The sequence below is a fragment of the Thunnus albacares genome, chromosome 5 (assembly GCF_914725855.1).
Source record: "Thunnus albacares chromosome 5, fThuAlb1.1, whole genome shotgun sequence".
Lineage (NCBI taxonomy): Eukaryota > Metazoa > Chordata > Actinopteri > Scombriformes > Scombridae > Thunnus > Thunnus albacares.
The window spans coordinates 17,644,649-17,666,961 of NC_058110.1; the positions used below are offsets into that span (position 1 = coordinate 17,644,649).

General features: G+C 42.5%; 1 protein-coding gene across 6 annotated transcripts in view; it reads left to right on the forward strand.

The window, feature by feature from the left end:
- Nucleotides 1-21,972, forward strand: part of znf385a (zinc finger protein 385A) — a 60,894-nt gene extending 38,922 nt beyond the window's left edge. For all 6 annotated transcript variants that reach the window (XM_044352253.1, XM_044352258.1, XM_044352255.1 and 3 more), the window contains 6 exons: nt 1,637-1,747; nt 6,773-6,947; nt 13,538-13,897; nt 17,785-17,969; nt 18,296-18,388; nt 18,707-21,972. In XM_044352253.1, the coding sequence (XP_044208188.1) occupies nt 1,637-1,747; nt 6,773-6,947; nt 13,538-13,897; nt 17,785-17,969; nt 18,296-18,388; nt 18,707-18,955 (1,173 nt within the window). In that variant the 3' untranslated portion in view covers nt 18,956-21,972. The remainder of the gene's footprint in view (nt 1-1,636; nt 1,748-6,772; nt 6,948-13,537; nt 13,898-17,784; nt 17,970-18,295; nt 18,389-18,706) is intronic.
- Nucleotides 21,973-22,313: the final 341 nt, after the last annotated feature.

Consider the following 22,313-nt stretch of genomic DNA (forward strand, 5'->3'; position numbering starts at 1 on the left):
TTATAAATTGATTATTGCAGTCCCTGTCTTATGTTGTTGGCATCAGCTGCCTAATGCATAGTCACTGCCGAGCTATTCATGCAATTGTTCAGACAGTTATCATCCATGAACGTCATTGCTCATTACCCGCCCCCCTCCTCTCTATCCATCTGAATTCATAGCAACAGCAGCAGACCCCACTTTAGGCTGTTTCTGGGGAAAAAATAAAGGGAGTCATGGAACATGGAGTATGGAAAAGAGAGCCAAATGAGATAAGAATGTGTGATGAGAGGATGTCCGGCCCAGGCCTCAATCTCTGTCTCTGGTCTCTTTCCCATTTCTCCCTCCCTCTCTTTATCTGTCTGTCTCAATTAATCTTCCTCTCCCACTCTTTCACTCTTTCGTACTTCCAGATGGTGTGATTCTATACTGTCACCCAGCTAAATGTCTTGGGCCTCCTCCCCATTTCTTTCTTTTTCTGTTTAGCCTGTTGCTGAGTAACAAGCCCCGTGCAGAAATTCAGATTGTTTGTGCCTGAGTTATGAGAATATTCTCTTTTCTGTCTGTCACTCCTCAGGGCAAAGTCCTCAGCCATTTGTATATTAGATGAGACTATGGCTCTGGGTGTAAGATAGCTTAAGGGAAAGTCTGGTGATTAGCCAAATTAAATGCAGTGATGAGCCAAATTGGGTCATTTACAGTCTGTCAACCTCTCCAAACCAACAGGCTTGCATCAGACTTGGAGGACTCTCTGGAACATTCCCTCACTGCCTTATGAATTCAAAACACACAGCATCATATCCATTTTGTTCTTCAGCCCAGTACTTTTGTTTCTCTTCATTCCTTTTGCATACCCGTCCAATGCCCTATCATCTTACATTCTGTCTGCTTTAGCTGCAGACATAGTACCAGACAATTGTCTGTGGTGGAAATCCACACCAGCCATTGACTCCAGGCTAATGCTAGGGTCAATTAACAATGATCACTAGATAAATTCAGCTTCAAACATAGATAAATAATGGGAATGGAGCCCTTTTAGATCAGTACAGGCAGGGTCTTTTGTGTCTGGGACAGAGTTTAAGTGGGGGGCTTAGTCATCGACACGTTGGAGAGCTGCTAAAGCGAGTCAGTTAAATTTATACGAGGTGCTTAACACCATGTCTGTGATGGACGTCCCAGCTGAAACAATTAACACAGGGACACTATGAAACTACAACCTGGTCAGGATCAGAAGCCTGAGCTTGGGGAGGATGGAACAGGTGTCTGCTTGTTGCTACAGTTGTAGCAACATGCTGTCAACCCTGTTGACCAATGTTAGCTGAACATGATCACAGACATATAGTAAAAACTCAGTCTTTTACAAGATAGGCACCGTAAACACTCTTTTTTATTCAACCCTGCATGTAGACAATTAGATTTTTTTAGATTTAGTCTCTTGAGCAGACAAAACTGTTGGCCTCTCTACTCCATGCTGGCCTCTACCATCAGAAGTAGAGGACATAGCACATTCACTTCTCATGCTATTATGATGGACTGGCCTGTCGACCTAGCGCCAGGACTTCGCCTGCAGACAACAGTAGAGTATGAATTATAGCTCACAGATCTCTATTTTCTCTCTTTCTCTTTCTGTGTCCTCCCCTGTCATTCTCTCTGGCAGATGGACCCGGTGCAGAAGGCCGTAATCAATCACACCTTTGGAGTTCCACTGGTCAAGACCAAGCGACCAGTCATCTCCTGTAACGTCTGCCAGATCCGCTTCAACTCAGAGGTACAGAACATACACAGTATTTCTCTCCTTCCATCTCTCACGATGACTCCATTTCCCAAGTCGCATTAAGCATGCTGTATTTTGCTGTTTATACACCTTTCACCTCTCACATATTTTCCTTAGGAATGTGTTTGGATGGCGCTGTATTCTGTTTGCTCTCCTGAGTACGGATATTGACATAGAGGATGTGGTACATTTGTTGGGGCTTTGTTTTGGCAGTTGCGACACTGTTGGAATTTAATTTATTTCAAGACAGTAGAAGCAATAGTCACTGCAGCACAAAACCTGAAAAGCTGCTGCAGGAACCAAGAGTGAGAAATATTGCCTTCATTTTCAAAGAGATTTTCTCTTGCCCATCAACACTGGCAAACCTTGATTAATATCATGAACATGGGGAAAGTTAATTTTATAGTAGCCTGTCATGAACTAAGAATGTCTTTAGAATTAACTGCAGTATGTCTTTTTCATGCTTTTGTATAATTCTATCAATTAATTTTAACAGCAGTTTCATCTGTTTGTCCATATGGTGTAGTTTATATTTAAACTCGTAATGGGAGTTTAATGGCATGTTACACCCACGGGTAACTTGCATACAAGACTGATGGCAAATGAATGAAAACAAAAATCATATGGAAGTATTTTCTGTGTAGTGGTGCCAACCCTTCTCTTCTTCCCTGTAAACTAATAGGATAGACACATGACAACATGACAGTACACGTAAACATCTCAGATTGCCAAATGTCATGTGTGCAGTGTATAATTTGGCTGTGATTCTCCCTATTCAGTGGTGCAGACTTCAGGGTCAGGGCGTATATTCATCTACAATACACAACATTAAGGAGTGGACCGGTGCTATATATACTCATCAGGTCTACAATCATGGTTTCCATGTGGTCAGGGAGCTGCAAGGCTGTAATCTTAAGTCTGCTCTTTGCAGAGTTCTCTGCCACATATCTTCATATGAAACAGGAAACAGGCAGAGATGTTTATATGATGAAATACTTTTAGGGCCAGAGCTAGCGATCAAATAGTCACTTCATAAGTAAAGATACGTCCGGTTGGATAAAATTAGGATATACAGTAAAACTGTGAAGTATTTCAAGAATTTAAATATTTAACTAAAAGGTTGGTTATGATGACAGCTAAAAGGAGAAGACAAGGTTACAAAAGAAGTGCTGAGGGCATCCAGTGCATCAGACACTAGTGCCATTATATTTAGCCTGAAGTATAACCAAAACAATATTGTATGTTATCATGCAAGACAGAACTCTTGAGTGAGGAATACTATTTACAGCCACAATACCAGCTAATTAAGCAGTAACCTACAGTACACATAAACGTCTCAGAGAATTATTTCTGATAGCTGTCATATGAACCTGTGATGTCTCCACCTCACCGTGACTCAAGATACTGTATGTGCATTTCATGAGCACTTGGTCTCCTCAGTGAATCTCATGTCATGTTTATTTGTGCGTATGTGTGAGAAATAACAATAGGTGACGCCTACAGCAGCTGTGACTTATGTCCTGGCTCCTGATAGATAAAGCACACACACACGCACATACACACAAACAAACACGTGCACATATATGAATCCTCGGTGTTGTGATATGCAGGACTACACAACCTCTCTGCTGTCATTGTCACTTTCACTGTAAACAAGAAAAAGCACACACTGCAGTATATCAGCAATGTCAAACTTGCAGCAGGCTGTGTATAGTTTGTGCTCTCCTGCTCAGTTCAGCTGGAGAAAAACTGTCCTCCGTATCACCATAGAATGAGTCCTCACCCATACTGTTCTCGTTTACATAATCTCAAGTCAGGATGAATATGTCATGGATTAAAATAATATAGGGGGAAACACTTTGAAGGATCGTGTGCTACATTCGCAGTCTCATTTTTCCAGTTTGGGCTTTGTCCTCAGGAAAAAAAGATTAGTTTGCCCTTGATATTGACATTTCTTTTTCTTTATCTGCCATCTGTGAGTTGATTGGGTTGCATGGGTCAAAGAAAGCAACGGGGGCTTACGATGTAATGTCTTGATCAATGTGTGTGTCTTCAAAGGATCCAGTTCTGCCTTCCTACTCCTGGGCCATGCTCCCCTCATTTCACGCATCATTTTGCCATCATTCATTCGTCCCATTTGATCTTTCTCTCTGTGCCTCTCTCTTTCACTGCCTGTCTCTCGCTCAGCAGCCTTCTCCCTCTTTTTCTATCTGTCTGCCTCTCTCATACTGCATTATTTACAGTGTGGAAATTCCCAAAATTGCCTGCCACTACTTATTATAAGATGCATTCGTCAAGGGCAGGGATTAGTGTCTGACTCTGACAGCCCCGGTGCATCTTGGGAAAGAGGGAGAGAGGAGACTTGGAGGGGAAGGACGGGAGAGGAGGACAGGGTGGGAGGAGCGTGTGTGTCCCACTGTCCCTGCGTCATGTGGTGGTGTGAGGTGCTAAATGGTAGTTTATGCAGAATAACCTTGGTGGTGTGCTGCATTAGTGACATCACAGGCTCCGTCGCGCTGCATTGACCAACGTCACAGCTGCTGCTGCAGCAGGACTTGGCTGATAAGCATCCCTTGTTTTCTTCCTCTTCCTCTCTCCTTCACTGCTGTCCCTCTCTTTTGTTCACCCCCCTCCCCTCCCTCACTCTCTTTGCTGCTTGTTTATTGTCCCAGTCTATCTATTAATTTGTCTCACTTTTAACTTCCTCTTGTTTTCTCCTCCTTTTTACTTTCTCTTTGTCTCATCTGGAGCTGCAGCTGTAGCTATGCTGTAACATCACAGCTTTCCCCTCAGAATGATAGTCATGCTGGAAAGCACTTGTTCAGATTGAACCCTCTGCATAATGAAACACAGGCATCACATGCTGATGTGGTGCAGCTTTTGTCTCTTCTATATTTCATTCTCAGTCCAACTCTTTACATCACCTTCCTTGTCTTGTAGTTCCCTGGCTAGGAACCATTTCTCCAATCTTCCCTTCATTCTCTTTCCTTTCTCACTCTTGAGGACCTCACACTGACACCACTGACACTCAGCTGCTTTGCAGTTGATCCCCTTGGCTTGGACGGGAGAGGTTAAGAAAGCCTCTGGGGCTGCTTCAACCACGCACCACCACATACCTTTCTATCTCCCTTCATGCCTTCCTTCATCTGAGAGATCTCATCTCTTGCAGCAACCCCACTTACCACCACCCTCTCCACCCCCACAGCTCTCTCCACATTGATCTGCAGGCTCTGCCAGAGCAGCTCCTTAAGGCCCCTCTGACAGGGTGTAGTTACAGAGGGTCTGCTATATCTAGAGTCGAGATTGTCATCATGATTTACAAGAAATAAACAATCTTCTAAATCACTACCTCCACTGCCGCTGTTTACTGTGCCAGCTCATGTCCTGCATGCCATACAGCGAACATACACAACTGGGCTCACAAACATTACTCATCAACCCCTGTCTCCTTTGCCAAGCCATTCTATTCCTCTCCTGAGCCTGTGGTCAGTGTGATGTCCTAAGTGTCAGTCAAATTCTCCAAGCCTTTCAGCACCTATGGCAGCTGTCAGCTGCTCTTCAAAACCATGTCTCTCCCTGGCATCTAACTGTAATCCAGCCACTTAATAATTATCTTCATCTTTTGCCCCTTGATACAAATATTATTTGCCCAACGCAGCACATGGCACACCTGCTCACTCTACATACTTGTTAAGATAGCAGGGAGCTGATTCAAGTGAAGTATTGACATAATGTGGCTGTATCAGCAACGAGTCTATTTGTGTTTTTAATGGAGGGATACTTAAACAGTGATGGAGGGGAGATAAAGACAGTTTGAACAGATGGCAAATAGAGTTACATGACTACCTCCTGCCCACCTGTGTGTGTGTTTGTGTGTGTTTTCATCTCACAGTCACCACACTGTGGCTAGACGGCTGGCGACAGCTTAGTATAGCAACCCTGCATCTCATCCGCCATGTTGTCCTAGACTCACATACCTCCATGCAGACATACAAGCATACACAGACTAGTGAAAGACGTCCTGATGTCCTGGTAGTCTCCTGATGAATGACTCACCTCTGTTGTTTACTCTCTGAACAAACACATTAGCTAGTAGCGAGCCTTTCAACAGGAGTTTAGGAACACCAGTAGTTCTGTAATAAATCTCTGCCCCATTTTTTCACTGTTGGAATGCAGGATAATCTTTAGTCCCTGAAAACCTCCAGACTCAAAGTCCACATCCACATTTCATCTTCACAACAAGATATTATAGGCAGGGTCTTTCCTGCCTGGTAGCATATATATTTAGATCTTGACCACTCCACAAGCAAACAATGAAGTCTGGGCTTGTGGAAGGGCTCTACGTTATTCAGAAAGCAGCTAAAGGCGATCACAGTATTTGTGTCGTAAGAACCCACGTATGCCAGCTGCCCCTTGATAATGTGTTGTAGGAAGGATAGCAGTGTCAGGGTGGGGCTTAAGGGCCCTCCAGGCAGATAGTATGGCATACCACTGCCCCAAAGTTCAACTCCCCATGGTACATCAGTCAGCATGGCTGTAGTAATGAAAGCTGGAGCCAAGTACTGTCAGGGTGTATGTAGAGGTTTAGACTGCAGAGGATGCACATCAAAACTTTGAGCTGAGCGGTTATGCCCAGTGTAGACAAACAGATGATCCAGAAACAACTGTTGGTCTTAATATATTGTAAGATAATTTATAGTTAATTAGTAAACCTGACTGGGAAAGTATGACATATAAGATGGCTGAGGGACAAGGGGACAGACAGGTCTAGGTCTCAGATGTCTCTGTCACTGCATCTTTTTGTTCCCATGCTTGTAATCTATCTGTCTATCCACTGTAAACCTGCCTGCTGCCTGTGGCTCCAGTCCCTATGTGTATTGAATAACAAACTATCATAATGACATGCATGCATGTGTGGATGTCACAATGAATCTAATCCATCCTGCAATGTTTTATTCACCTGACATTGGTTTTCACTTCCAACATAAACATGACTGTATTTTCTGTGTTCTCCTGTAGAGCCAGGCAGAAGCCCACTACAAAGGAAACCGCCATGCCAGGAGAGTCAAAGGCATCGAGACCTCTAAAAGTCGTCCTCAGGAGGGGGACAAGCCTCATACTGTGGCCCCCACCACCTCTCCGTCTCCGCCAGGAGCCCCTGGCACTTCCCCTGACAGTGAGCCCAGCAAACAGGGTGAGAGAGCAGAACACACTCCCAGTAACAGGAGGAAAGACAGAAGAAGTGCTTATTTGAGTTTTGTTGTAGAAATAATCATTGCCATGTGGGATTGTCAGGAGCTTACCATTTTGCTGGAAAATGAAATGGTAAATATGCAAGAATAACAAATGCATCTAATCACAGCGGCTTTGCAGTGTGTTGCTCTTCTTGTGAGCATCTCAACTATGTGTGGTCTGTTTTGGCTGCAGCACAGTTTATGGCTAACAGTGCGGTTCCAGAAACCTCTGAAACTGCACTGACAGTAGTGTTTATCATATATGGAGCATAAACATTTAATTCAGAGATGTTTGTTTCATGAAAGATTGGTGGCTGAAGAAAACTTTCAGATGCCTGGACTTTAGTCTGGCTCATTTTGAGATGAGGAAAACATTTTTTTAATGACAGTAACAGTTTATTTAAGCTCAGAATACAGAGGAAGTTATTTTAAAAGTGGGACACAGATGAAGCAATATGTTTCCTTCTGTGGCCACGGACACATTAAATCAGATTAGAAAATTTGATTGAGCCTTAACTTCAAAGCAGTGGGTCCAAGTCAGTCTGAATGCAGCTACAGTTAGCAAGTGCTGACAAACACTTAATGAAAACAGCCAATGATCAGATGACTGAAATGCAGGTTTATAGGAAAGTTAAACTAAAAACAGAAGGAATCTGACCCAATTTTCTAATATGATTGAGAAGTTAGAACCAAAACTGAAATTCTAGCATAACCGGCACCCATTATTGACTGCTTCAATTCATTACAATGTACAGTATCTCATGGTAAAAGAGGAAATATTTACAACTGGAAATATTGCCGACATGAAAGGACCATAGATTGTGAAGATGAAAGTTACTCTTGCTTCATTAGATTACATCACAGACTTTATTTTGTTTTAATTTAGGGCAATAGTGATACAAGGAGTAGCACAGAGAAGAGTAGACTAATCAACATGAAAAAGAGACACCAAGTGTCTGAGTGACAGGTTGATCAAAGTAGAGACATCATTATTATGCCAGAGACAATCCACAGTATTAGTCCGGTCTAAACACAACAATTTATTGTTCAGCTGCGCAATGTAAAACCAGTTTGGTGTCCATCCATTTAGACTGTCAGCAGGTGAATTGGCACACACATGGCCTGATAACATGGCAGTTTCTTGGCATCTTTTCAAGGAAGCGCACTGTGGTGTGCATATGCTTGTTTGTGTCTTAACACTGAGTTATTGAGAAGTACAGAGTCAAAATAGAACATGTTTCCTGGACCTGGGGTGTTGGTGATTAGTGCTAATACTGATTAAGAAAAAATATGATATAATATAAATATAGATGACACCATTATGGAGGATGATGGATCAGAATCGAAGCCAGCATCTGAAAGGACAGAGACGGTACAGCTGATCTGACTTTAATGAAAAGTTATTCACCATTGACAGTTTATTAGTTGGTAAGGATGCATGGCATGATCAAGGCATGGCAAGCTCTTTCTTTAGCAGCATCTATATTCAAGTCTCTGTTCTCTCGGTATGACTTTCTCTCTTCATCTACTGTATTGCTCATCTTCCTATTTAGAGCTATAACTCAGAGGCTGGGTACAGGGTGCCTCTGCCCTTCTCTTTTCTCCACCCAGAAATTTCCATTCCCTCAGTGTCACCACTCTGTCCTTGGATCAAACACGAGGCAATGAATAGACCGGCCATGTTTTGGTGACATTTACAAAGGTTTCTGTAGCTGACTGTTTACCAGACATTTCCACCTTGTTGACGGGAGGGCACAGAGCAAACACGATGAATGAAAAGATGAAACTCAGGTCTAATAAAGGCCAAAATGCTGCAACATGCCAGAGCAAGGGCTCAGCATTTCACTGTCTTTGACTTTTTTTGTATTCGTAAGAATAAAACCACTTTACAATTCAAGATTCTCTTCTGTAGCTGAACCCAGAGTAGTAAGAGGTCAGTCTGTTTTACTCTCCCTCCCTCATGGGGGATCTGAGATCAGCTTCAGGCCATTTGCCATTAGTGAGATTTCCCGGAGTGAACTTCAAGAGCATGGGGAGCCAAAACAAGCCTGCCATGGTTGAGATCCTAAAGTAGTAACATGTGAAAGAATGCCTTTTTCCATCCAAGCCTATTTCTCGTGACCCTGGAACCTTGTCTCTTCCTGGTTTGTCTGCCTGCTTGCTTATGTGTGTGTGTGTATGCATGTCCTCAGTGTGATCCTGTCCCACTGCTCCATGATAGGGAGACAGAGCTCTGGGAGCAGGCAGCTGTACGTGGCCTCAACTGGGAAAGCAGTGTCTGGAGAACGGACACTGTGGTTTTGGCTGTGGAGCTTAACACGGGTCACTCTGGGGCAGTTTATCTGAAACTAACAAAGACACACTGGTGTCTATACACATAAAGCATGCACACACTTATGCACACATACGCACACAATGTGGTCAGGCCCATATGAGCACACAGATGGACGAGGAGAAGGTTTCCCACAGTGCAAATCCCTTATAACACAGAGCGGCAATTGTTGATGTTCAGTGATTTTTCCTGTGAATGGTCTGTTTGTTGATGTGGGATTTTATGCAATTTCACAGGCTTCTGAGACATCCAAATACGATGCAGTTGTAGTACAGTCTAGCATCAGTATGATGACCTTCTCTTTTATATTGCATCATTTCTCATTAGCATATCAAATGCAGTCAGTAGTGATGGCCATAAACAGCACACATTAAGACCTTGCTATGGGCTAAAACAGTGAAAGGTCAGTTATAGCATTCTGTTTGGATACTGTTAGTTCCTTAACCTTCCGGCTATCAGAGCAGGTCACGGGTTTTAAAACCCTCAAAGGGTTTGTGGTCATCATTGCCCCAAAAGAGGAGGCCCTTGGCTTTGGGGGATTTGGCCTGGGGAGCTGAGGGTTTGGCTTGGCCTGCAGGCGATGGAGAGGCAGCTGTTTACTTGGAGAGAAACACTGCTCCTCCCCCTCTCCCTCCTTCCCCTCCTCTTTATCCCTCTGCTGTCTGACACTCCCACTCTAATGAAGGGCCCTTTTAAAACCACCATGATATTATAGCGCTCTTTAGTCCACACAAACACTCATAGGTGCACACACACCCAAGGTCAATTAAACAGATGACTTTCATGTGAGGGCTCGGGTTGCATGGCTGTGAGGTGACTATAGTATTGAGTTACACAGGCTTGGTATGCTCTTCATGCTCTTTCTAAATTTGATGTTGGTCTTGGAATTACATTTTCAGGGAATTGACCAGTTGTTTTTTTTTTCTAATTGATGAAATTCATACCAGAAATAACCAACACCAGTTTCTGAAAAATATAATTTGTATGTCTATGAGTGGTTGTGTGTGTGACTCAGAGTTCGGATGCAGGCCAAACTGGGGAAAAAAACACCCAACTGCATTATGAATGAGGCTTGGCTCTCGCAAAGCCAGCATTGGGTTTCGTAGCTCATCAATCATTAAGAATTGGGCAATGGGGGGTAGCAGGTGGAGTCATCCTACCTAACCCTTACCCCTGATCGCACACACCAACACACACTGAAACAGGCTCGCCTACAACCTAGCTGATCATACCCACACCTAGCCAATACCCCAATCCTATGATAATCCTCCTGGTATTGTGCTGGAACAGTGCATTGATGGCTTATAACTTACGTTAATACAAACCTCTGTGATCTGTTTAACTTAAATTGCACAGCTTTCATTTTAAAAATGAATAAAACGTGTGCATCACTGCATAATGTTCCACCTACGCACAGGATTGATTACACCAATAAAGTTATTTTGCTTTCAACTTTATATTTTCTGATGACAAAAAGCTTACTCATTGTTTGGTTCCCGACCCTTTGGGATCACTTACATTCTGTGAACAATGAGGTACATTTGTTTATATAGGCACTCTCCAATATACAGCCTTCCACACTAATTTGACAATCATATACTGTATTTTTTACATTTCCATGAAGCCATCACAGACTAGCTAGAATTTCACACATGAGGAATGAGGGTGAACTTTGACTCCTGAGGCAAACAACGGAAGTTCTTTTGGTCTGAATTTCCAATGAGTCTATATTATATCCCATGGCTTTATCAACAAAACCTCTCCCCATAGACTGCATATTATACATAGCTATAATTTCCTGAAGTGGATTAAGGCAACGCAGACACACCAGACTACAGTGTAAAGCATCTGGACTGAGTTATCTCCCTCTGCTGACCTCTCCCAGTGAATAATGCCTTCTTCTGTTCAGCTAAGAGGCCAGCTAGCAGGGAGGAAGGTCAGTTAACTGCCTTATCAATGTTTAATTAGACTTATAGTCTATCCCTAGTTTCTGGAGAATCAAGTAACTCTGACAGTCGGATTCTCGGGGCAAGCAGAGAAAAATATAGCAATTTGTCTCTACTACTCTGAAAGAATATCAAATCTAGAATGAATCTTTCATTGTGTTAATTTTAGTCAGTAAGTTTGACAAAAAGAAAGACGTTTCAGCTCAGTGAGATTCGTGAGTTTTGGTTGCTGAAACAGAATTCCTGGGCCTTTAAAGGCCCTGAGGGATTGGCCTCAAGCTGAACTTGTTCTAAGGGGGATGAGTGTAGGAGGCATTCACTCTGGTATGAGGTGAAACAGTGACGGGATGTGATGGTTTGGTATGGCAGATCTCCAGGCCATCATGGATCATGAAATACTTTATTACCACTTGGCCAACCACCTCTCCTCTTCCCGACTTGATTCTAACTCAAACCACATGTTACAGACGCTGTAGATTCATGATTTGTCTCTCAGCGTTGTAATGAAGTCATGTGTACGTGCCTGTGTGGGCAAACTTCAACTATACTGGAGAAAACTGCTTTTGCTTCTCTATCATTCTGCCTTTCTGCACGTGCAGGTACAAGCTCTGCAATCAACTTAACCAGCTCAGTGAGCACTGTGGCAAAGTAGGCACATTCACACACACTCAAACCTCACAAACCTCTCTAGCACTTACCCTCACACAGCACTTTGATGCACACCCAGTTTATAGACTCATCAATGCCATATAGACTCAGAGAGAGAAATATTTTTTTTCCTCTTTTTAACAAAACATCTGTTTGACAAACGCTCTGTGCTGCCAGCAGCTGCAACTGGAAACTTCCAATATGGAAAGAGAGGGAGTTTTGATCTTGGAAAGCATTGGAATGGAAAGCACTCATGGCATCTTCATCAGAAATGATGTAATGGAGTGGCCAGGGCAGCTCTGTAGTTACCTTTTACATAATGCACAAATTATCATATAAGACTTACAGAGTGGGACAAAAAACATATTCTATTATATATTATTTTTTTTAAGCCTCCTGTGGGCAGATGCTGTAATTTAGCTACAAACACTAAAAACAGTACATCTGGTGCATGTGCATAATTGTATGTTGCAGTTCCAATGTTATTGTGATGTCCATGTCAAATAAGTAAACTTAGCTAACTTAACATATATGTATATATCACAGACTCCATGGACTCATGTCGTGTGACAAAATGACAAACGTAGGAATCCTTAAAAGGAAACTGAGCAGTTAAAGTCAATATTTGTTTTCTTCCCAGAAATACCCCATATTATCCCTATAATACTATAATCTAGCAGGGCTTTTCCGTGCTCTGCCTTTGGCGCTACATCCTGTGGAGTTTGGAGACAGGCCTGATGGGTCCCTGCTGATGGGGTGAGGGGGAGGGGGAGTGAATACCCCACCCAAATTTAGGGGGTCTTTATTCAGCCAACACCCATTGCTTAGTGAATACCAAAGGCATGGCGTATGGAAGTTACTGACCAGAAACATATGTCTGTAGATGTATGTATAAACATGTTCCCTGATGAAAAAAACCCTCTACAGTCAAACACATGCAACAATAAGACATTAGAACTGAAGGGGATTGGAGGGAGAAGTGAGCACAGACTGAGAGGAAGGACTCACTTAATGATATTTTCTTTGGACTGCAGGTCTTGCCTTGTGACAAGGCAAGTGCCATTTTCCTTGAACCCAGCCAAAAACAACAGGTGAACAGGTGTGTGGGAAAGAGTCAAAACATGCACAAGTTGAGGTGTCTGTTTCCTATTTCTTCTTTCGGAAACATTTCAATAATATGAGACCACATCAATGAAAGTTTGGCTTGAGCACTTCAAAAAGCCTGGAAACATATTAAACACGTGCCCATTCCTATACAGACAGGAGACATACATTTGCCTCCTCTGATCCACTTTATGTGTAACTTAAATTAAAGGGAACTGTTTTTAATCAGTTATGGCCTATAGGAAATGAAAAGTGCTTTATGTCGGTTTGTCTGATCTACTCACCATATTGTACCGTGCCCTCCACATTCAACTGGGAGTGGTTAGTGATGCGGTTTGACATAGCAGAGAGTTTTTTCACTTTGCTTCACCGCAATTTAAAGACTATGAAGTCAATAGTAAAACACTTTATTGTTTGAGTTATATACTTTTTGGACTACAAAATGAATTGTTTGATTTTTCTCCACTGCATTTGAAATTTATTGTACATCTTCTTTGTTTCTCTCTCTTTGTTTTTGTAGATGAAACACGGCCTCTGTCACAGTTAAATGGGCCCCTGCTGGCCCCGGGGCCGCTTCCCCCTCTGACCACCCCGCCTACCCCGCCTATGGACTCCCCCGTGCCCTCAGTGTGCCCCCTCCTGCCCACCCCCACTCCTCCCTTGGTCCCCCCTTCCTCCTCCTCCCCAGGCTGCAGCAGTGGCAGCGCCATCTCAGAGCAGCCTGGATCTCTACCCCCGGTTTCAGGAGCCGCCGGCCCTCCGGCCTCCAGCAGCCCGTCCAATCCAGAGACAGAGGAGGACAAGGCTAAGAAGTTGCTGTACTGCTCATTGTGCAAGGTGGCTGTCAATTCCTTGTCACAACTGGAGGCTCACAACAAAGGTGAGTTAATCTGTGAGGTCTGATTTGTTGACAAATTTATCACATCCTGTGTGCCAGAGGGATTTAGCCAAAAAAGACCCACCTTCTAAAGTACTGACTGTAAGATGTTGTGATAGCTTCCTGGGGTTTTATGATTACTCTAGAAGTGTGAAATCAAGAATCAAGCTGGGTTTAGTGAGCAAAGAGAAAATCAAAAATGGTCGGGTTAATAGGAGAAATTCAATGAAAACATATGTTTTAGTTCACAGCTTTGACAATTTAGCATCACTGCTTTGAACTGACACAAATAAAATATTTACTTCATAAAGAATGTCTGCTGATTTTATAATTTATTGTGCAATAAGAGTTTCCATTACATTCTCTCTTTTAAGACATTTAAAAGTCAACATTTTATATACATTATGGTGACACATTTAAATATGTCAAATATGTTTTACAATTTACACTTTAAATTAAAAAAAAATACACAAATAACTAATACTTGCTGGTTATCATGTGCACCAGGAATTACTGCAATAACATCTTTTAAAACAAATTCAAAACCTTTAAAGGTGCAGTGTGAAGGATTTAGTGGCATCTAGTGGTGAGGTTGCAGACTACCAATTGAATACTCCCCCTCCACCCTCCACCCCTGAACCCATTGAATTGTGTTGAATCATGTGTGTTAATAACAAAACTGACATTCTTTATTTTACTTTGGGTACCTCAAAGTTGTTCACACAGAAAAACAGTATACCACATACAAAAACCCATTCTCACCCTGAGGAGCTCCTGTCTCAATTCATGAGTCTGATAAAGAAATATATATATATGTAAAACCTGGGTCACCCTCATCCTGAGCGTACTGACAGGAACACTGATCAGCAGATAACTGATCTGTTTGACACTGACAGGAACGACCTCTGTAACCGAGCACTGATCTCCTGCTCTGTCAAGGTGCCTCACCTGTGTGTGCCTGTTCTCTCCCACTGGCAACACACTCACTCTACGTCCCACTTCTTCTTCACTCACACAAGACATAATTATTTAAAAGACAGCTCTCTCTCACTCAAAGATTCATGATTTGTCTTGCCATTTGCAGCACACAGCATAAAAACCATTCCCCATAGCCTGAAGCCTTCCCCTTGAAAAAGTTGCAGAGGAGGATGGTTAAGGCGCGTAACCACTGCATGCAGGATTTAAGCGCAGAAATAAAAGAAAAATAGGCTGTTATGTGGGTGAGCTCACCACAATACTACCCTCAACATTCTGTCAGACAGCTTTCACACATGACGACACTTTATCAGGGCTCCAAATGCCCCTGAGGTGCTCACTGCCTGCTTTAATCCTTTATGCCCTACCAACTTAACTGTCCCTGTGACCTTATTTCCCTTTGAGAACAGTTTGTATCTGCTTTATTCTGGCCATTTGAGCCCCCGAGGTACATAGACTCTCCTACATGTACTGTACATAAAGAGAACCTAGCACAGAGACCTTTATTGACAGACAGAGACACAACACACAGCAAGGAACTGACTTCAAATTAGTGTAACTGTATCCCACTTGCCTTGAGTAATGTTGGCCAACGAACGCCTCTTAATTTGGATAAAGTATTAATCAATAAAAGTGCAATCACTGCCACTATTATGGTTGGATTCACCACTGGCAGACTTTCAGAAATCATGCTTTAATGTTCTCTGATTATTTATTTATAGTTTATCATTCTAAAACTATACAACAATAAATCAGTCTACAAGCATATCAACTATGTACAGTACATGCACATGTTAGTATAAAAATAGATCAAACACACACACACACACACACACACACACACACACACACACACCGTATATTATAACTAATAAACATGGTCCATGACACATGGTCACAGCCTGCTGTCAGCTAGTTGGCTCCAAAGTTCAACCCCCAAATGACTAACAGTTGAAACAGTTGAAACTCTACGAGGGAAATGATCTGGAAGCAATCACCCTACTCATTCTCAGAAACAAAACTGTGCATGTTAGCAGGATTCAAAAATAAACACATATGCCATGCAGACACCAAAACATGAACAGTGTGCGTGGCAAAGAATAGACAGCAGATAAAAAAAGGAAAACAAGAGAAGAATGAATGTAATGTTATTTCAACATTTATGTAACAGCTTCCTGTCAAACCCATTGTCTATTTTTGTGTTTTTTGAAATGTGCCTTGTCTGCTTGTGTGTTGGTTTATACTATGAGTCAACCTTACAAAGAAAAAAAATCCACTGGGCCATCCATTGTCAGACCAAAATAGAAGAAAGGCAAAAATAAATAAATAAAAAAAACACCCCAGGAGCACATTTTTGGCCACGAGCGAAATCAGTCATTCCAGCCTCTCTCTCCCCAGTGGAGGCAACAGCATCCATGTTCCCAAACACCCACCCCACCCTCACCATTTCTCTCTCTTCTTTAAAGGGATTTTAGAGAGTTACTCAAACTCAAAGTCAGAGCCAATGACAGTAGGATGCTTCACTTCGAGTGTGGACAGCCACAACGGTATGGGGGTGGGGGATGGGGGAGAAAGGGTAAGGGAGGGCGATGGGGGGTAATGACTAAAAATTTCCAGCCAAGAACAAAATGTGTGATTATTTAATGATAAATTATTCTGACACACTCTTTGGACCTCTTTAAACGTAAAGTAATATGCAAGAGCACCTCCCAGTATGTGGCCTCCTTTGCAAATTGAGCCACGTGGTGTTGGATTTGTCCAAATTAAGAAAATACTGTACATAGAAATACTGCATATAAAAATATGAACATGAATCCCCAGAGTTAAGAATCTCTGTTAAATCCTTTTTTAGCAGGTGGACATCTTTTATAGATAACATCTGACACAATCTTTTTTGAACAGCTGAATATTTCAGTTTTTATTCTTGCTGGATTCATCTCTGGAGACTCAAGCCATTAACTGTGTCATACTTGGTACTGTGCTGGGTCCAGGAAATACATCTGTTATGTGTGTAATTTTTTTATACAAAGGTTACTAGAAATTCTCTTGTGTTACACACCAACCTAATGAAACAGGTCACTATTTTAATGCCTCACCACCTCACTCAACAGAAACAGTGGCCGTATTTTGTGGTATACATTATGAACCTCATTCAGTATCAGATCTTAAAAATATTTGTTACAATTTTGACTAAACACTGAGCTGTACTAATTCATCACATTCATATTTTGTGAAACAGTAAAAAGTACAGGAATCATACTCTCATAGCACAGCAAATGTCTGACTTCAGAATCCATCTTTAGACCAGACAAAACCTGCTTCGCATAACAACATGCTCTTAAATTCCCAAATTTTGACATTTAGAGTCAAAATTATTGATCTTGACAATGAGGGTTCAGTGGTCCAACACTGTCACTATTACTGGCACATGAGGTCATATAATTTATCACAGTGCATACTATATGATCTTATATTGCCCTTACATTAAACATTATCAATCACTTACTGTAATGTTAATGTTAGAGAGGGCTTTGAGTTCATCTTCCAGATCACCAGATGCACAGCTGTCTGACTGCAGCCCTCTAGTGGTAACAACACAGCACTACAACTTCACACAGCATTGTGGATTGTGTATATTCTGTATGTGGTCATTTATTGGAGAATGAAGCCACTGGTTCATATTCCTTTCTTTCATGCCCTGATATTTGTCACTGTCACTGTCTCCATCAGTGCTTTGAGCCACAGAGAAATGCTGTCCAGACTCATTTCAGTTAAGACAGGTGGAAGCAGCTTGACTCATATGTTATAAATAGTGATTCATCTCCACTGTATTTCTATTCTATTAGCCTCTAAATATGTAATTTCATCATGGTTAATGGCTTGTGTTTTTGCTTGTGTGTGTGTGTCTGCTGCAGGTACCAAACACAAAACTATCTTGGAGGCACGGAGTGGGCTGGGCCCCATCAAGGCATATCCTCGCCTGGGACCCAAGCCCAGTGGAGAGCAGGGAGGGGGGCCAGTGGACCCTAACACTCAGGAACGAACCTTCCACTGTGAGATCTGCAATGTGCGGGTCAACTCTGAACTGCAACTCAAACAGGTAGGAGGAAGTTATGTATGTTTTTTTTAAATATAAAAATATTACCACTTTACACACAATGTAACTGGTTCTTTGGAAGAAAAAATCTTAACATTGCTCAATGCTTGCACAACAAGCATTATGTGAGAGCAACTGCCATTTCTTCCAACAATAATTGCTTAATTATGGAATAAATCCTTTTCATTACCTCACATTTAAAATCAAAACCAATGGTCTCGAGTTTCATGTTTTTTGGTTTTGTTCATGCTATTTTGTTTATAGTGTCCATGGTTAGTGTTTTGACTGGTTGACCTAAAGTGGGAATAATTTGTGTTCCTTTCTATCAGCACATATCAAGTCGAAGGCATCGGGACGGCATGGCGGGCAAGCCAAATCCCCTCCTCAGCCGACACAAGAAGCACAGGGGAGCTGATCTGACGGTAACCTTTCAAGTTTCACAGATGAACTCTGACTCCTCCTGTGACACAGTCAGCAAACCTGAGATCCACAGATCAGATAGACAGTGTTAATCTAGAGCATGAGGTCTGCAAGGCCTTGCAGTGATTATTAAGCAGTGATAACTGCTTATTAAGTCAGTTGAATTGAAAACCTCTGCATTATGACAGCTCAAATAGGGTCTGGAGGGGAAGGTCTATATCTGTTTTCTCATCCATGTGTTGACCTTCTGGAACTAATCATTTTATCCCCCTCTCTCTCTCTCGTCTTGTGTCTCCTTGTGCACCCCCTTCTGTTTTTAGTCTTCTTTGACCTTCTCAAAGGATCTCACCAAAGCTTTGGGTGCAGGGCTGTTGCCCAACCCCTTGGCTGTTGCTGCAGCAATGGCCGCTGCAGCCTCCTCGAACCAGCTGGCTCTCCGTGCAGCAGCTCCTGCACCCCATCCGCACCATCACCTATTGCAAGGCCCGCCTCTCAGCCACGCCATCCTGAGACCCGCTCCCGGGCCCATCCGCACCACCCATGGGCCAATTCTCTTCTCCCCTTACTGACACATCCCCCTCTGACTTCGGCCAGTCAGGAGCAGCCACTCCAAAAGCACACTGTGAAGATACAAACATGATCAACAAACTGCAATTGATAGGGGAAAAAATCCAACCATTTAAATACATAACTGAGAGAAAAGCAAGGGAAAGGAGCAATGGAGAGGAGTAGAATTATATGTCTCTCTTTTTTTCCCTTTACCTGAAACTCTCCCTCCATTTCAAAGACTTCTGAGTGACCCACAGATGGAATGAGCAGAGGAGAGATACTCATTATGCATTGAACTCCCTTGTGCATCTCTTACCTCCCCTGGTCCCTCTCCCTTGCACTGTGGCCCTGTCATGGTCGCCTCAATAGTTACAGAAGAGACACATGCAGACCTTTCTAGAAACATTAAACCACATGTAGTGTTACATAATTATTCTGGGCCAGGTTGGTTTTCTCCTGTCATCATGGCTCAACGTGTTCTTCTCATCCTATGCACCTCAAAAACCAAGACAATAATGTTATGTCAGTAGGGTAGCTGCTTCCATCGGTCTTTGCTGTATGCACCACATGTAGCTGTGGTAGCCTCCACGGTACTGTACATGTCCTCCTCTGCGCCGGAGGCCAGCAACTCTTCAGTTTGTGACACTAGGTCCTCGCTAGATACAACATGACTTGTGCTGACAGGCAGGTGATAGCCCCATCTGAACTTGTCGGACGGTTGGGGGTTGAGAGAGCAGAAAAGTGACTGTGGGGGATTGCACTCCCCTGCCATTTCCTGAGAGGGTGAGGTGAGAGGAGGGCTGGCACGGGTCAGTGGATGGATTGACCCCAGGCAGCATGCAGACACACACAGGCCTGAACGATTCTGTGTTTTAAAATAGATTGTACCAACAAAAATTGCCACAGGGCACATCTGCCAACCTCCATAACAGTCAGAGCAGAGCCTCACCGAAAGGGAGAGAGGATGGGAGAAACAGCAAAAATCACACATTGGTACATACTGTACTCCTGTATTTAATAAACGATCACAATCTGTAGCTTAGTATGCCTTTGATGGCAAGAATTTGTGCTGCTACTTATAGCAACAGGAAATATTTTGTAAAGGAGAGAGCATAGTTCACAAGCATCTGGGGAGAGTTCACATCCAGCAATTAGAAAGAAGATTAGCAACATCCTCACATCTCCCTGGTCCCTGTCAGGCTGATTCACAGTGTAGGTGGGGAGGTATGACTTAGGTGAAGACCCTGTGTACTGATGTATTTATGTCATTTCTGCATGCAGCCTCGCAAAAGGGTCCTGCGGGGTCAGGCTTCTGCATCACTGGGTTGACCTCGTCCATTCTCACCTCCCCCATCTCCAAAGGTTCACATGAGTCTATAGCAGAGGGCACATCGACACTGGCAACCATAATGCTGGAAAGGATTATGCTGAAAGGGAACAAATTATAGAGAGGAAGATGAAAGCCAAATACATTTGTGGAGAGATGATCTTGAGCCGGAGTGACAACTGAGCCAGAGGTCCATTGAAGCTGCCCAGAGCGTGAGCCGAGACGTCCAGTCCAAGGCAACTATCTATTGATACTTCCTGTCTTACAACTGAAAGCCATGAAACGCACCATGATTTGTTTTCTTTTACAAAGACTGGTGAGCACTTTGTTTTGTTTGTTTTGGACTGTTGTTTCAAGTTTATATCATACATGAAAAAAGAGCAAAATAGAAAACACAATAAAAAATATTTTTGTAGGTAGGAAATGTTCATAACTGCACCCATGGGAGGGAAAAGAAGGAGGCGGTGGAATTATTGGAGCGTGGGTTATATAAGTGTTGACCCAGACAAACTGACATACAGACAGATCAACTGACTCAGCGGGGAGCCACAAAAGCTAGCTATAAGCAGTAACAGACCTATCTTGCTCAACGGCTTGAAACTATCACCCTTTTCTGAACGAGATGTACACTGTGCCCTTTCATTGAGAAGCAATGAGCTCTAATGTCTTACCTTTGTCTGAATATTGCAATGCAATGAGCAATTTTTATCAGAGTGACTTGTTATCATTGTGACATGTTGTGACATATTGTCTGGAGTTGTGTGTAAACCGGGAGCACGCCAGCTGACAGACTTTTCTGTTCTTCCGTGAGGAGTACAAGCCCTCAAAGGGATTGCGAGAGGGACAAAGAGAGACAGAGGTGTAGCTGGGCTTAGGGACCGACCCTTCATATTAAAGGGCCTTTTTACTATGGTAATCTCTGCTTGGGGAACAGGGTACAGCGCCAGGTATCAAGGGATTAAAGCTAGATTTGTTCAACAGGCTTATTTTTTAGTTGGACTTGAGTTGCATTATTTTTCTTTTCTGTGCGTGAGAAATGTGTTAAAGTGAAAATCCTGAGGAACATTATCAATGCCATTACTTAAAGAAGAAGCTGGCTTGGTGTCAGCTTCCACCGTTGTGCTCTTTTTTTTTGTTGTTGTTGCTGAACGAAATCTTCTTTGCTGAGTTTGTTTTGTGAGTGAGATACTATTCCAGGATCCGTGCTCTCCTTCCTGTTGGTGTGTGTACCATATGTATTCTAGTGTGTGTTGGGACCTGCTCTCTCCCCACTTCCCACCAATCAGAGACAGAGGCAACCTGGAGCTATAAAGTGGCCTAACACAATACTGGAGGCAAAAAACCTGCACATTTGGTTTGGGTTGGGGGATTGATCAATCATCTGATTCAGAGACTTGATCAATGACCCAATCTAATCAAAGTACTGCAATCTTGTCCCTGGTAGGTCAGTCAAGTAGCAACACTACAGATATGTTCATATTGTCCTTGATATGTTCATACTGTGGTAAGTCCCACTGATTCATCCTCATTATTCACATATGGGAAATAAATGTTAGATTCCTATTTTCTGGGCAGGTATTTCATGTTAGCTGTGTTTAGGCTACTAGCCTTAGCCTTATTCTGCCCTCAGTCTCTCCCAGAGCAGAGAGAGAGAGATGGAGAGGCTATGGTGTAATTTTGTCTTGCCAATAAAGTTATTTTTGAATTTCATTGTCAGAGGGACAAAGAGTTTGTATGGCGAATTGTAGCAATACCTGACTCATTCTGGCTACTCTTGTTTATTGCAATAAGAAAATTAAACAATAAATGTGTATGTGAGTAAAACATTATAAATGTAATTTAAATGAAAAAGAAACTTTATGGTAAATACTATTGGTATCAAGAGAAACCATGGTGGAAAAAAGTAAATGTCAATAAATCATTAAATGAAACAAATGTCTGCAGAGTTTCTATGAATCAATAATTGTGTGATTCAGCACCTTCAATCAAAAGTCATAACACATCAAGAAAAACCACAAAAGATATCTCATACAGTATCTCAAATACATACA